Source organism: Diuraphis noxia, unplaced genomic scaffold, assembly GCF_037042655.1.
Source record: "Diuraphis noxia isolate RWA-SAM2 unplaced genomic scaffold, SU_Dnox_SAM2 contig0002, whole genome shotgun sequence".
NCBI classification, from domain to species: Eukaryota; Metazoa; Arthropoda; class Insecta; order Hemiptera; family Aphididae; genus Diuraphis; species Diuraphis noxia.
Window position 1 is genome coordinate 83,752,678 of NW_028301712.1, and position 18,280 is coordinate 83,770,957.

Sequence of the window (18,280 nt, forward strand, 5' to 3'; positions counted from 1 at the left end):
TTGGTCCATATACCGTATATTAAGTATAAAATGTGTTTTTGGTGATACTGATGATTATTATAAAGTTATTTTTTTTTCATTTTTTGACAATTTTAATTCATTTTCTTAGTTTTTAGAGCATTTTTCACAATTTGTTCATCAAATGAACAAAATAAGTTGTTGCGATTAATAAGAGCTAGACGTTCGGAAAACTGCAGACGGCACGAATAATAAATTATATAGCACTATATTGTACAACTTATCGTCGATAACAATTTTATCATATAGCTATAACTTTATTGCCTATAAGTCTCGATAAGTATTACTGAATTATTAACCAATTAGTACTTCCAGACTAAACACAGGTAACAATAATTCAAAAAATAATTGTTTTTTTCCCAATTTTTTGGCTATACTTAAAATAAATGCATTTAATTATAGTTTTAAATTCATTTTTGCATTGTTTGAGTTTATTTAAGGCATTAAATCCCATCCCTATAATTACCATAGAGAAATGTATAAATATACTATAGCTAAATTATTATATAATATAGATAAAGTGCAATTTTTTTAAATACATATATATTTTACATAGCAATATTATGAAAATTTGTTGGTCATATTTCAGTTAAAATATTCGGGAAACCAATATTTTTTGAAAACATAGTACGTCAAGAAATACAATTTTAATATTTGATAGATAGTATTTTAAAAACGTTTTGATTATAATTGATCTTAAATATTTGAACAGTAACCATTTTAAGAATATTTGAAGAAAAATGGATTGGTAATATTTTATACGCAATGTATTAAAAATATTTTAGTTTAAATATGTGGCAAACAAATATTTTCATAATATTTGTTTAGAAATGCTATATTAATATTTAGTACGCAATGTATTGAAAATATTTTTGAAACATTCCCTTTTAAATATTTAATAAACATAATATTTTTGGAAAAATCATTTTAAAACATTGAAAAAATATTAATAGTTTTAAATTTTTATGTGGGAGGTTTCTTCCATGACCGGATAGAGGGCGGCAGCCTATCTTTCTACTTTTTAGACAGCGTGAATTGCCCAGAAAGCAATGCCGCCCGTGACCGGGATTCGAACTGTCAACGGTACGCGTCGAAACTACGCCTTAATCCGCACAACCATAAAAAAGTTTTACCCTCAACTATGTACAGCTTTTAGTTGCAACTTTTGTGTGCGCACCGCCATTTATGCTTTTTTTGGTAAATTCCTTATGAAAAATTTATAATTTTGGTAAATAATTAGTTGTTTACCACGTTCACTTAATACTATTTTTATTATAAATTTAAGCACGAGACACGACAATTAAACGAACAACTATACAAACAATGCGTGGAATTTTACCTCACAAAAGGTACTATGGATTTACCCATGATATAACACGGTATTTGTTTACATTTTGTAATTTGTTTTATTTTCAAGCAATGAAATAATATTATTTTTTATTTATTTATTTATTATTATTATAATCAACGTCAAGCGGCTTATACATTATTATACAATCAAGAAAAACGTAGATAACAGATAAAGACACATTATAGCAACTTATAAAATGCCTTACATATAATTACTTAAAATTATAATATTTTAAAAAACTTAAGACATTTAGGACATTTTTTTTTTATATATATATATATATTATATGAGCCTCCGTACTAAATATGGTTTAATAATCGATATTATAATTGTTTGCGTTATGCATCAATCTTAAACGTGGGGCATTTCTGGAGAAATTTAATTAAATGTAAAAGCACTACACATCGCTGCGATACAACTCCGAATAAACTACGAGAATTTATGAACCGGATGACTTCCTTTATTTGTGAAGGACTTGATAAGGAAACATTCAAAAGCAACGATCAAATGTTGGCAAACATATGTACAAGACATTCCTCACGGTGATGAAAAAGGAAAATTCTTAGCTCTTGATTTGTTGGTTTAAATTTCCGGGTACTCAATTTAAAACTAGGATACAATAAATATTTCAAAATGAAGTAAGAGACATACGAGTGTTCTAAAGCATTGATGAATGGATCAGGAACAATATAATGCTAAATAGGTACTAATGAATTTATATGTGAAGGTGTAGGTAGTTAGTCAAGATGTAGTACAGCTTTTGAAAAAGTCGATAAATGAAATTCCAGACTTAAATGTACAAATTGGGCAAATTTAAATGTCACCGTTGGTACTTTAATGTCCATGTACTTGATTGAATCCGAAACCAAAATATTTTGTGAACATTTTTGAGTTGATAAAAAAGTTCTTGAACAACAATGATGCTCATTGAATCTTACTTGTATCATTAAGAACACTACTACTGTGCGATGATTCAAATTGCAATAAAACAATAAAATATGTTAATGTGACTCCAATGATCTAGAACAGAAAAAAATTGTACATAACTATAAAACAACGCAATGATTACAAAAGAAAAAAGTTTGTTATTTAATGTTTTCTATTAATCACTTTGGCTATATAATGTAGACAATCGTCAATATAATATTATAATACATATTATGTAATATTGATAAAGGTGGGAATATTTTTAGTGAATAAATATTAAGATGGGATAGGACTCAGGGCAGTAATAAGTGACTAGTGAAGCAAGATGTGTTGAGGCGACAATGATATTTTGCTATATGACACCACCACACTATTGATATGACAATTTAAAAGCGATGTATATAACACTATAATAGATAGTTTTCTGCTTCAAATTGCTGCTACTATATACTGGATTAAGTTATGACATTTTTGTTTTTAATCATAACTTTAAATTGTATAATTAGTAAATTCTCTCTAATACAGGCACGTACACAGAATAAATTTCGGTGGGGAGTTACAAAATATAGCAATATAAATTGTACAGCAACACAATAAAATAATTTCTTCCTGCTTACTCATTATTTTTAATGTGACAATTATGCTAAATATTCAAACTTTATGTTTGTTGTTATTAAATTTACTAAATGTTCTTTATATTTGTTCAGTGTTCAGAAGTAAGTATATTTATGAATTATGAATATTAGGAATAATAATAGTAATAATAATAATTATAGCATTAAATAATATGTATTACGAACAGACAGAAATGTATTTGATTATTATATGCACATACAATTACCTAGGTATATTAAACTTTTAAGTAGATAGAAGAAAAAAATCAAAAAAATTAGATATAGTGTCCCATTATAAAGTGCGAAACTTAAAAAAAATAATAATCAAAATTTATTTATTTTTATATATTTACATTCAATAACATCTCAGATTTAATGGTGGAGAACAATATCTGGCATATGACCACCTCCATTGAGTCGGCATTTGTTAACGCGCTCGATGAAATTGATTATAACCCGCTCACAGATGTCTGGTGTGACGTCGAAAATGACTCGTGTGATTTCCGCTTTCAGTTGTTGAATGGTATGCGGTTTTTACACTTGAGATTTGACATAACCCCACATAAAGAAATCACAGGGGATAAGGTCGCAGGACCTGGCAGGCCACTCCCGGTTACCTCGCAGTGAAATCAGTCTTCCCGGGAATTAGAATTAATAAGTTTTCACGATCTGAAAACGTAGTTTATTTATAAACCGCTCCATGACGACTGAACCAATATAGAAAACAACAACTGATGATTAAACCGGAGTAATAGTAGATACTAGAAACGATAAAAACAGGGTTGCAAACAAAATATTTAAAAAATGGCGGCAGACTCAAAAGTTGCGCACTTTATGGGATACCCTATATTTTTTATATAAAAAAATACAAACTACAGTCTAAAATCCAATTTTCGTGGTAACATAACAGTCTATTAATAATTTCTTCAACATTTCGGTATATGTTTAGTAAGGCCAATCCAGTAAGTCTCGTTTCTCCCATATTGTTTCGCAAGTATGTTTTAAGTCTCCGTAGAGTTGAGAATGACCGTTCAGCAGTAGCAGTTGTAACAGGTAATGTGGTCAAAATTGTTAAAAGACCGTGAATGTTTGGGAAAAAAATCATAAGACATTGCAGATGCCAGACAAAGTAGTCAATGATGTAGTTGGACGGTCTGTATCAGATACATTTTTCCATTTAGTTGGCCATATTTTAATTTCTGCGTCAAATGTTTCATAATTAGGTAAAATATCTTTATAAAAAGCGCTACCTCTTAAATCTTTTATATCAGTTGTATTTTTAAGAAAATTTGGAATAAGTGATTGTAGTTGAGCCATTACATGATGATGATTAGTAAATCTATCTTTTAATTGACAAATAAAATGATCCAAAAAAGGTAAAAATATTGATATATTGTAATATTGTTCCGGAGAATCAGATGGAAATTCCATGTTTTTCCAAGTTTTCCGCCCAAAAAAATTACTGTTAATTCTAGTAACTCTCGATAATCATCTCTTGGCTGCTTTTCTAATAGTTGATCCTTAGAAAATTTAATAATTTCGTCACATACGTCATTTACAGAATCCATTACATTAGTATTAAGTATGCCAGAATTAAGATTGTTAGGGTTAATTGTTCCCCATGCTTGTTGGAACCTTTTAAAAATTGCAACATCTGGGCCCGATGTTGCACCAAATTTCAAATCGAACACAATTTTCAATATAATTTCATAAATATGATGGCGGCATGGTAAATATATTATTTCGCGTTCTAATAGTTGCTCAAGCAAAACACAAGCTCCATTTAAGCGATCTGTATTTGATGCTGTAGTATCAAAACAAAGTGCTTGTACATTTTCATCTAAACACCAATCTACAAGCGTTTGGTATACTGCATTGGCTTGTTCAAGTCCAGTTCCACTATTTAACGCCGGGACACCTATGGCAGTTGTTCTCGACCATTTACTGACGCGATTATAGGCAGCCTATCGACTAAGCCTTTCCCGGTTAAATTTGGAAGAAGTTTTCCGTCCCAGTGTATAACAACTGCGTCTTCCTTGCCTAAGTTATAGTCATGACGTATTTTTTCAGCACGTTGCTTACGGTATTTTATGCGAGAGCGTCGTATCGATGATCGGTTTACAATAAGTTCATTAACATTATTACCTAAAGCTTCTGCAATAGCAATGAAAATAGACAAAAAATTTTATTTTTAAAATTCAAACTCAAATATCTTTGATAATAATATATTTAAAAAAAATGTATAAGTATAAAACTGTTGTAACAATAATAACGTACAATTAATGTCTTTAAAATTTTTTTGTAAAATCATTCTTTTAAGAGTTATGATTAATTATATTCAAAAACAAACGATTTCTAACATTTTTTCGTTATTAAAACTTTAGAGCTTTTGCGGCACGGGTTAAAGTTGACCATTTCGTCTAAAAAATTTTTCTCATGCTTTTTTTAAGTAACTGAATCGATTTGAGGGCGGTAACTTGAACATTTTGCAATTTTTTTTTACTTCATCTATAACGGAGGACCACCCTAGTGTATACTCATTATTATTGAAAATAACGTGCTGCCTGATACCCAATTCGGGTTTCATGCTTCTCATTTGACTATACATCAAGTGCAGAGATAAGTTGACAGTATTTCCTATGCGTTGGAACAAAAATTATATTGTACGTGTGTGTTTTTAGACATCTTTCAAGCATTTGACTGAGTTTGGTATGATAGCCTGCTGTATAAGCTTAAAAGATTCCTTCCACCTATTTACTATCTAATTATAAAATCGTATCTCATAGAACGTCATTTTCAAATTTGCTACAGTTCTGCTTTCTCCGATATAGCAGTTATAAACGCAGGTGTTCCACAAGGCGGCATATTATACCCTATTATATATAACATTTATGCTTCAGACCAACCTGCAACCACTCCTTTTACATCAGTAGCCGACTATGCGCAGATGACAAAGCGATAATTTCGATCAACCACAATTCCCTTACTGCCTTTTCAAATTTACAAAATCATCTTGCCTACATGGAAAACTGGTTTACCATATGGCGTTTTAAAGTCAATCAAAGCAAATCTATCCACACTACCATCACCCTCAGACAGGCTCCGTGTCTAAATTTATATTGTATCTCTATATGGTACACCCATTCCTTCCTCTCCTGCTGTTAAATATCTTGGTCTAACACTTGATTAAAGACTTACTTAGGCTCACCATATAAGAACCAAAAGACTAGCTCTAAATAATTGCCTACGCATACTAAAAACGGTATTATGCAATAATAAATACACCTCCACGTGCACCAAACGTCTTATATATAAAAATTTACTCAAACCAAATTGGACGTACAGTCTGCAGTTATGGGGTAGGTAGTGTAAAAAAAACAAACGTTAATAAAATTCAAGCATTCCAAAACATTGCTCTAAGGAAATTAACAAATGCACCTCCTTACGTCTCAAATTTTCCCCTTCATTCAGACCTAACACGTAACTAATTAAGAAATAATTGGATGAGCCTGGACCAAGTATTTCATACACTGGTCGCTACACGAACACCCAGAATACCTACTACAGTAAGTTCTCGTTACAACGAACTCCAAGGGACCACATTTTTTTTTCGTTATAACGGAAATTTCGTTGTAACGAAATTTTGAAAATTCGAATATGTATAGTTCAAATATGTATGTAATAAATAAATAATTCAAATGTAAATAATTTGCGAAAAAATAAATAACTTTATTATAGAAAATCAACAATTTTCTTTTGAACAAGGTTTGCTGTTTTAATAGAAAGTAAATAATTTTGTAGTTGGTGAATGTTTGTAAAGATGAAGTCTGGTACATCACTCTGTGATGTAATGAATGTTCGCATTACTTCCAAACTTGTTAAGGCTTCTGATGAAGTGACATTGCGCACATCATTTCCCATCACAGCTTCTTCGTCTTCGTCTCCACTACTTTCATCGGTGGCCTCATCTTTGCTGTCTTTAATGGATTGAACGATGTCTACTTCGGTTAGTTCATAACATGTTGAAACGTTGTCATCTGCACCAAGATAATCTTCTAAATTCACGTCGTAGGGAAGCGACGTTTTCTTTTTTGCAGTGCTCCAAATTTGCTCTAACTCAGATTGTTGGATATCGTGGGTATTTGATTCATCATATTCGGCCACTTCTGAAACAGAATTGGCGTCTTTGGTTGTGGTTGCATGTTTCCAACAGTTAGTTATTGTTGATTGACTGATATCATCCCAAGCTCCGCATATCCATTCGATAGCTTCCTTCACATTGCAAGTACAAATAGTTCGTTGTATCGGGATTTTTAAAAATCAATCATTTCGTTATATTGAGATTAGTTTAACATTGTTTTAATAGCTTTTCGGCAGGGAACTTCTATTACTTTCGTTATAACGGGATTTTTCGTTGTATCGGTATTCGTTGTAACGAGAACTTACTGTACATGATGAGTGAATTAGGCTTCGAAAACCGTGAAGCTCCGTCATTTCCCATTGGTATGTGCAAAATGCCAAGATAGCTGCTTTCTCTCGTAAAACTAATAGTGTCTAAGTATATCGTATTATTGTCTATTTGTCCATGTAGGTATGTAATTATTAGTAAGCAGGGCGTATTTACGGAGCAGGGGAAATATGGGGATAGATGCCACATGGTCCCTTGATCCTTATTTATAATATTGTGATGTTGATGGTAAGTGAACTGCTCCCTCTCCTTAGGGAAATTAAATGTTTGTTAACGTTTATTCTTTTCCCTCTTGACAAAATCCTAAATATGTCACTAATGGTAAATTATTGAGTATTATAATATATTACCGTGGTTATGAGAGATAGATTTAACGTTATTAAACCACCGCATGCGTGTACAATGATTTTGCGTGCAACAACTTGACGCATTAACTCTTGCACCTGTCAACCAAACATATTTTGAATTAGTGAAATTAAACTTAGTAAGTCAAAAACCATATTATACTATAATTTTCCAAAAATGTTTTGGCGAATGTTTAATTTGCCGTTGCCGTAAATTTCACGGCAAAGATTTTTTAAATTTTTTTGAAATAAATACTTTCACCACAAATTAAAAACATACATAAAATACATGATCATCTACAAGTTAGAGGTTTTGACAACTCCCTCAATAGAAAAGAAAATTTCAAAATTATTATTTTTTTGAATATTAAGCACGCCAATCTCATGAATTGGCAAGCCAAGTTTTTAAATTTACATGACACGCGTCTCAACTTGAAACCAAAATTATTTTTTTTTTTTATTAGAATTAAGCCTTGGAGGCTTCCCACTTCTTTACTAGTAAAAATGAACATTATATTATAATGTTAAGCAATAAATTATTTATTTTGAAATAAATATTTTACTTTATTATACCTCATCCAGGAAATGCTGTTAAGTATTAATGGTTATATAATAATATTTTGTTTCTAGTTATTTATTATCAGAATCTAAAATATTGTCATGTCTACAATGACAAATGATAAAAATGTAAAATTTATTTATTGACCTATTATTATAAGCCAAATATGGCTTACATACCTATGTATAAATTTAAAAATTCTATCTATGTATCTAATAATTAATAGTTTGATGCATCAAATATCATAATATTTTTCAATATGAATACGTTTTTACAGACAATATAGGCACTTATATAGTATAAACTACAGTATATATTATATATGTATCTATAATATATATTAACATATTAGGTATATAGGGTGATTTTTTAAGCATTCTCGCCCCATTTTTATGCTTAAATTATGCATATATTCAAATTCTGATTTTTGGAATATTTAACTGTAGTTAAAGGCGATATTTTTGAGTACTTAGATTTTTCACAACTTTTAAGGAGTATCCTGTAGCGATACCAACTTTGGTTTTTCAAATGACAACCTATATGTTTTAAAGCAAAATGTGATTCAGATAATTTTTCTGAAAATTTTGACATATTGCAATCAAAATTCGAACGAAAACTTCCAGAGTTATTGTACTTGAAATACTAAGGAATAAGGATAAAAGTCTAATACTTAAATGCCTACGTTGTAAATGGATACGATAATTATAATTCGGTATACAATATAAAAATAAAATATTTGTTAATAATCACTACTTATTACTAAATGGCCAAATATTGTATCTGATAATTTTCAAAACAAAAGAAAATATGAATAAAATAATATCCTTTTTATTTTATCCATGTTACCTATACCTTATAGGCAACGTTAATATTTGTATAGCATAGGTATACCTACTTATAATAAAATACCGAACAATAGTGTACAATAGCACAAATGCGAAATATGTACGTGTATCCATTTACAACTTAGGCATTTAAGTATTAGACTTTTATCCTTATTCCTTAGTATTTCAAGTACAATAACTCTGGAAGTTTTCGTTCGAATTTTGATTGCAATATGTCAAAATTTTCAGAAAAATTATCTGAATCACATTTTGCTTTAAAACATATAGGTTGTCATTTATTTGAAAAACCAAAGTTGTTATCGCTACAGCAGTGATTCTCAAGCTTTTTTGGTTCACGACACATCATTATACATCACAAATTTTCGCGGCACACTCAATACGAATGTAATGAAATAAATTACCGTTTTCAATATTTTTACCAGCATAATTACAAATATCAGTAACTTCTCGCGGCACACCTAGTCGATCTCTCGGCACAGTATTGTGCCGCGGTACACCGGTTGAGAACCACTGCGCTACAGGATACTCCTTAAAAGTTGTGAAAAATCAAAGTACTCAAAAATATCGTCTTTAACTACACTTAAAAATTCCAAAAATCAGAATTTGAATATATGCATAATTTAAGCATAAAAATGTGGCGAACATGCTTAAAAAATCATCCTGTATATTAATGCGATAATATTGAATTCATAATTGTTGCCAAGTCCAAGTTTTTCTTTAATAATCAGAATTTGTACTACCTAGGTGGCTAGGTAGCTATATGTACTATATATTTTGTAGATTTTGAGCTGGTCAATGAAGCATTATTGGTTATAGTAATAGTATAAGCTCTATCACCTACGATCTATTGCTAACCAATAACGCTTCATACCACCTGTGCGACGGCTGCACACCAAGCTCAATGACGCGTGTACGCGTGTGCGTGCGCTTCCAACGATCAACACGTAGCGCGTCGTGTGTGATCTACCTCGTCGTTGTAGACCTGTCGATAACCCTGTAGGAGGGGGAGAGTGGACTGTATATTAAGGGTAGGTTCGAGAATGTGAGAATTAAGGTGTGAGGTGATGAATGGAAGCTAATCAACAAGAACAATATTTACGATATGAAAGGGTACGGAACAATTTATTATAATATGCTGCCAAATAAGGTAGCTTAAAAAACTAGTGTTAGTCTTAATACGTACTAGTCACACGACCACAGCCCGATCGGCGAACGCCGGAACGCAATATAATAATACACAATGATCAGTGTCGAAATGACCGTCGCGTAGGACGAATGATAAAATTGATACAAAATAAAACAATGTTTACAAATGATTTTGTGTGTACGACCCGATACGATGCGCGTTGATAGTGCGAAGTGATAACACGCCGATGACGAGGGAGTTGCCCAGAACCGAACCGTTTACCGCCCCGAACGACGACGGCCAGCAGGAGAAGGACAATAACCACAATCAACACGACGATGTACCCCACGTCGACTTGACGAAAACTGGCCCGCGTGTCTGAGACTTCGTATACAGCACGTCAGAGACGAAGAGCCGTCTGCACTTCGAATAAAAACAACACGACCGCGGACGGCAAGGTGCTTGAGCGCGGAAAATACGGAGGGTCGCACACGGCGTAAACTACGGACGGGCGACAAAGCAATAAATAAATAAAGCTGTGGGTTCTTCGGCGGCAGGGGCCAAACTCGGTACACGTACAACGCACGTACCTGACGAGTAGGTGAGCAGCAAGGCTCGGACTTACAACAACTACCAAGGTTCGCACTGCGTTAGAAACGGACGGGCGGAACACGTGGTATGTGGACGAGCAGGGCTCAAGTCACACGAGATGAACGGACGAGCGACAAAGGTCGCTAAAACACTGACGTATCGCGACACGGACGATCGAGACGATACATGGATTACGAAAACGCCGGAGCTCGGATGCTCGACAAAAAAAAAAAAAAAACAATGGCGTATAAACGGCGACGACGCACCGGATCGTAGAAAAAGGCATAAAACACAATAGAACACCAAGAGCCCAAGACGGATGAATAACGACAATACGACAAAGACGGCGGTGGCGGGTGTCGGCGACCAACGGCTAGACCGCGACAGTACCCGTCCCCTCCTCATGGTACAAAGTTCGGTTTTGCGTAGACTTCGTCGACGGAGCAGCAGGGCGACAACATTGCAACAAATTCGGATCGCATGCAGCGCGCCGAATTTAAAATTTGATTGTGTATCCAACACAACCTATAGCTATATACTATAGTATAGGTTATACTTTATAAACACGACACACTTTATTTTACCTATCTTAATTTTGTACACTCACCGCTTCAATTTCTTGCATTTTACTTATGTATGGTTCTCCAGAGAGTCGACTTTCCTCAAAAATATCCAACAATAATGTATTCAAATTGTCAAACATTTTACTCGACTATTAAACCAAAAAAAAAAAAAAATTAATTTTTAGACTTATAATAATTTATTGTATGTAATTGTTTACAACATAAGTTGATCATATTTTATAAGTTTTCTTTACATTTCTTTTGCTTTAATGGATCTAGATGTACTTTATTAATTATTATGCAATCAGGCATGTAGGTACTTCATTAATTTAGTTGAATAATTTAATCTTTATTAATAATTTTCATATAAACTTAAAAAAGGTTTAAATAGTTATTGACTTATTTATATAATATTATATTTAATATCAATTTATAACTTGCTACACCGGCATATGTTAAAACATAATTTATATAGGTAACTAACACGTTTTCCAATCAAAATTACGAGTCGAGTGGGTAACCCGACTAATACGTGAACGCCGCTATCTTTAAACACTTTGAATCATGCCATATTAACCGATTATGAAGAGTGAAAAATTAAGATAGTCATCCTATCTAAATATTCTAAATATTTACGATTAAATAATATGTCCATCATCAACGGTCACACCTCACAGACTAGTTAAAATATCGAACACATTTAAATTCCACCGATTGCAACCTTTTTGGATTTTTTTTCATGTAAATTCCACGATTCCATCACCTGTACATTTATTTTACCTAAAATAAAAGTAACCAAATCCAATCTGATTAACTAAAATTACATCATTTATGTGTCTACAGATTTATTATAATACATTTATTGTATTTAGATACATGCAATAATTAAAAAAAAAATCATATGATGATCAAATGGGAAAAATATAAAAATATATAATTGTTAATAATAATTTACATTACGTAGACAATACGTACTTTCATAATTTATGTACAGATTTACAGATTTTACGATTAAGAGGACGCCACACCCGCATGTGTTGTCTACGTACAAGTGCATAGCATAACAAATTTTACGCTCAGCAAATCTATTTTATCTCCTTCAATTTAAAATTTAGAATGAATTGTAAATTATTTTTATACCTAAAAATACTCATAACTCAGTTTAAAATTAAAATATAATAAAAAGCCCATGAGATGCCCTCGGTAGTAATCTTGCCTTTAATTTTTATAATACCTAGGTCAATTCACTCTAAATTTTAAATTAACGGAGATAAACGTGATCTGCTGAGCGTAAAATTTGCTACGCTACGCACTTGTACGACGGAGACAACACATGATGTTGATGAGTAGCTATCAGTGGCGGTCCTACGGGGGGATGGGTGGATCTGCCCCCCCCCCCTTGGTTTATATTATATTACAAAAAAAACCTTGTAATATATTTATGTTTTACATTATTTTATGATAAATAATTGTGGTAATTAAAGCAAGAAAAAATCAATGATTTTAATTTTGTTTGGCGATAGTAGGTTTCAGCTATTCTGTGATATGCACATGATAAAGTGGCGGACGGTACGGCAGTCACTACCAATTATAGCTGAGCTGTACCACACACACACCGCTAGATTGATACGGTGTGCACGACGAGCCTGTTATCATAGATAAGCTAGCTTAAACACATCGATAACGTAAAACGTTATATTGTTTATGAGTTATTCAGTTATACAAGACAATTTCAAAGCTTATATTAGTTGTAAAATCTTTTAAGGTTATGAATCATAAGTTATGATGCATAAAAATTACATCTTAAAAGCCAACTTTTAAGTTTCCTTGAGTTCTGTTCTTTGTGTTAACTTTGATCAGAACGTTTAACTGAACATTTTTGTCTATTGCTTAATGCTTTGCTTGTTATGCTTTTATAGAGTAAAAACATGGTTACGGTCAAGAATGGGGAACACTAGACTTAGTGGTTTAGCATTACTCCATATTCACAGAGATATTACCGTAAGTCATGAAAATGTTATTGACCGATTTGCAAAACAAAAAATTCGAAAAAGGACTTTTATTTTGTAAATATAAAATTATATAGAAATAAATAGTAATAGTAATAGTAATAATTTTATAATATAAATTATTATAAAATTATATGAAATAAACTTTTTTATGACTTCTATTTTCGAGAACTTATTGTATTTAATCTTAATGTGAAAAATATTTTTCCCCCCCCCTGGAATTGGTCAAGGAGACAAGGACCGCCACTGGTAGCTGTACTAAAAATAGTTGTAATCTTTGGATTTTACCATCGGTGGAGTTGATTGAGAACGTTTTTACCTGCCAACATTTATGCAACGTTGCCACATTAATTAAAAATATAAAATATACAATACAATGTATATAATAGATATCGATTACTATATTTCTTTGAGTTTTGGGTTACAGAATAAACTTACATGGTCACGTGGAATTAAATTTGATAAATAAAAATAAACACACACATAACTGTAAAATCAATACTTTGGTCCCAGGTAGAAAGGGCTTAAGTCAATTTTTCACAAAATTTTTTTTTTCAATCGATTTATAGCTTAATTTTTGCTGATTTTTTTGGTCCAATTGGCATAAGTCAGTGAAGAATATTACTCATATTATTGAATAAATAAATAAGGCATATCTAAACATAATCGTTTCTACGTTCGGTAGAAAAGGCGTATATGATGACTTATGCCGTTTATACCATTTTATCGCTCAGGTACATAAGGCTTAATATGACTTACGCCTTTTGTAGTGTAATTATATCATAATTAAAAATTAATTTATTATTATAATATTATAACAAAAATTATAATTGGTAGTAATGATTACAACTGAAACCTTTCATCTCTCATAATAATATCATGTTAAGTTTAAACTGCAGTTATACCAACAGAAAAACTTGTTTGTCTATTTCCATGGTACCATATTATAGGCTATTATAGTATACGTATAGTTGTTGATGTTATAAAAACAATTTATTTTTGTCTATCTTTCTTTCTATTGATAGAATGATAATGAGTTTGCGCTCCAATATTAATTTATTTTTGACATTGTTCAGTGAAAGTGATTAATTATAACATTAAATTTTGTTGTATTAATTTTTAATTTTATTATGTTGTAATTTTTTTTTATAATAGGTACAATAACAATATTTTTTAAAATAATAAATGAATATACTATAATTATTGGTTTTTAGTTTATTACTATATTCTACGTATTAGACATTAATGTACCTGTTCAGTGACATTTTTATCTGATAATTTATTTTATTTTAAAAGTCATGGACAAAAAGACATAAGTCAAAATAAGTGAAATAAAAAGGGCATAAGTCGTGAACAAAAAGGCTTAAGTCAAAACTAGTGAAATCAAAAGGGCATAACTACAGTTATCTCGGTAAATATTCATAGTATCAAGAATTTTAATGGTTAAATGTATTCAGAATGCAATATATACAATATAAAAATACCTTAAATATGTAAGAATATAATGAACTTACACGTAGGAATTTTCAAACATTGATACTGCTGTCTCAAAAAGTTGATCAAATTGACTTAAGCCTTTTCTACCCGGGACCAAAGAATACATTTATCACTTATTTGTCAGCTTAAGGCATTTTTTAAGATTAAAATTTAATAAAATTAATATTTATTTACAACATATTTATATTAGATTCTGAACGAAGTGATGAATGTATTAATTTTACAATAATGTGTGTGTGTTTTTTTTTTTGTTTTTGTGTCAGTGTACAGCATAACTAGTCGAAGTAATGCTTCGATTTCAAACTTTGGGGGTGGTTTCCAATGTAAAAGTGAATATCTTTGGTGCATTATAGAGGTCAAAAGTAAACATTTTCCAACAGTTTTCAAAAAAATCGAGAAAAACAACAAAAAAAATGACAGAAAAACGGGAATTTTTACGCAAAACTCGTTTTCGACCAAATCGATTTTTTATGTAGTTATAATTCAAAACTAATCACTGTAAATACTTGAAATTTTCACCAAATGTTTATGTTAGTGTTATCTATATAAAGTTTAATTTTCAAATATTTTTGATATTTTTTGAGATATTTATAGACCACTTAAATTTTCAATTTTTTTTAGAATTTTTTTTTTGAAGTGCCGGTAAAAAAATGTTGGACGACTAAAAAACTTGAAACTTTAATACAAGGTTCCTTATGAGTTGTTCTTATTGTAGCTAAAAAAAAATAAAAACCGTAAGTCACAATTTTTTTTTATAAGCGTTTATATTTCAAATTTTTACGAAATCTATCGAAAACGTGAAAATTTGCAAGTAATTTTGAAGTTGAAAAATCATAAAATGTTTTGTGTTTACAACTAAGAATTAAAAATACAACACTAAGTTTTCCATAAGTTTTCTTTCAAGTAGCTATAGAGAAAACTTGAAGCATCATTATAGGACAAATTTTAAGTGCGTTTGAATTTTAAATTTTTTCGAAATAGTGTAACGATAACGATTTATCCTCAACCGATATTTGTTATTATTCAAAAAGTATAAGTCGTAAATACTTGAACATTTTTCCAGTTATTTAGATTGGCATTCTCTTTACATGATTTAATTTTCAAAATATTTTGACTTTTTTTGAGATATTTATAGACAACTGAAATTTTCAATTTTTCTGAAAATTTTGTTTTGAAGTGTTGATAAATTTTTTTGGCCCTATCAAAATATTTGAAAATTTCAAGTACGCAAAAATTTTCGTTCATTTTATAAACAAATTTAAGGTGAATTTTGTCAAGAAGTGCAAAAAAATTGTTTCTTTGATCTGCCGACGACAATCGTTCTCAATCGTGTTGCTAAAAAGGTAAAACGTTCTCAATCGTACAACACCGATCGAACTGAACCCGTACCAAATATTCCAAACAGAATCCGAAACGACCTACATCTTTTGAGTAAAAGTGCGAATCAACCTATTTAGTTTTACGTCAAACCAAAATTTAAAATGTAAAAAATTGTTTGTTCAAAACGTGTATGGGTTCCATTTGTTTTTTTTTTTTTTTTTGAGTTTGAACTATTTAGAAGTTCAAATTAGTTGGGCGTATTGAATTTCAAATTTTTTAAGGCTCTATCAAACAGAAAGAGTTATCTTCACGTCGCGTGATTTTGTAATTTGTTACATCGCGGCGTTATTCACGCGCGTGAAAGCACCACGCCGACGAGCCATTTTTTTTTGGATAACGCGTTCTGTTTAACAGAGCCTTTAAACTTTTTGTTCAATACGGTTTATTTAATACTTGGTTCGACCATAGATAAAGATGTAAGAACCTATAGGTTGGTTCGATTTTCAAACTGTTCAAACCTAACTTTGAACAGTTCGACCCACTTGACGCTATTCTCATCATAATATCATTATTTAAGAGTATTAAATACTTGAGCTGCCAGATCGTCGCACGTGTACGCCAAATAAGCAAACTGTCCGAACCACGCTATCAATTGCACGATGACAGCTAGCGACATGTTGGTCCGCGCGTCCGAGTCGTCGGTTAGCCGGTGGAACACCGATATGGCCACGTACGTGACGCGGACCGCGGCCAACAGTACGGCCGTCATAAGGTCTACGCCGTAAGCGCCGCACACGTCACCAGTCACCAGTCCGGTGATTTGCCAGTGCTTGCGAGCCAGCTGCGCGATGACTTCTTGTTGGCGACAGTTCTCGTCGATTTTTGCGTCATTGGCGTCAGGGTTGCCGTTGAAGGATCGAATAACGCGACGTAGTCGTCCGACCGGCAACAGGTGAGTTATCCGGCAGTTGATGGACCGCATGCTGTTGTTGGCTACGACCAGCAGGGCGGCCGCGGTCCCGTGCGCTGCGACCGGTGCGCAACTGGCCACCGCGGCCACAGTAGCCATAACAGAGCGCCACACGCCGTTTTGAGTGACCGAAATCACGTTCGCGGTCATCGCAAACTGCGCAATTGGAAACGCCAAGATTAGGTATGCGTGCCATGGCATGTTCAATGCCGGCGGTCTTTCAACACGGTCACCGCCGTCGTCATCGTCCAAACAACCGGATGAGGCCGAGTTCAAGCATTTCACCGTGGAAAGCCGGCGCCACGTGACGGCCGCCGCCAACGCGCAGATCTCCGACACTCTGTCGAGCCAGGCGACCGCGTAGTATACGCACGCATACACGCACCACACGCCGCCGCACACGGTATCGTAGCACGAGGCCTGCGGTTGTTGCGTGATGGCCTGCACCGTAATGGGCAACGTTTCCACGACGATACGATGCACCACGGCGGCCAGGCAGATCGCGTTCCATGCACGGATCCCGGCCCACTGCCATCGGCCGCCATCTGACTCCGTCGTGAACACGCGGCGGCCCACGTTGGTTTCGGACAACACCAATACCCCAGCCACCTTGCCCGTCCAGTACACCAATGTGGCCCACATGACCAGTTCGTTTCTCCGCACCCTGGATGATGACTTCCACGCCATAGTCGTTATATGGTGATGTGGGTGTGGGTTGTGTGGGTTCTATGATTTGCGAGGTTCTGTGCAAGTCGTAGGTAACTACACCGTCAAAAAACAGATATAAATTATATTTATTCTAGCTGTTTTTCAGATCCAAAAAATGCCCAGTCAGACTGTTTGACTAATAAATTACAAATCATTACATAATATAGTTGAACGTTACAAGTTATAGTCTAAAAGCTACTATGACGTGATCGAACAGTGAGTTCATACTGCAACTGCAGTACGTAAAAGCAGACATCCGAACAAAAGTATTCGAAAAACATACTATTATTTGGGCGTGTTTAATAAACTTTATAATGGCTACAACGGAATAATATATATTAGTATATGATATTATTATTTCAATCTACAT

General features: G+C 32.8%; 1 protein-coding gene across 1 annotated transcript; it reads right to left on the bottom strand.

The window, feature by feature from the left end:
- Positions 1-1,500: 1,500 nt before the first annotated feature.
- LOC149059017 (uncharacterized) lies at positions 1,501-18,121 on the bottom strand. Its single transcript, XM_089221443.1, has 4 exons — positions 16,822-18,121; positions 11,451-11,555; positions 7,729-7,821; positions 1,501-2,389 (listed from the first exon to the last, which is right to left on the bottom strand). The coding sequence occupies exons 1-4, from the start codon at positions 17,887-17,889 to the stop codon at positions 2,294-2,296; spliced, it is 1,362 nt and encodes a 453-aa protein (XP_089077569.1). The 5' UTR covers positions 17,890-18,121; the 3' UTR covers positions 1,501-2,293.
- Positions 18,122-18,280: the final 159 nt, after the last annotated feature.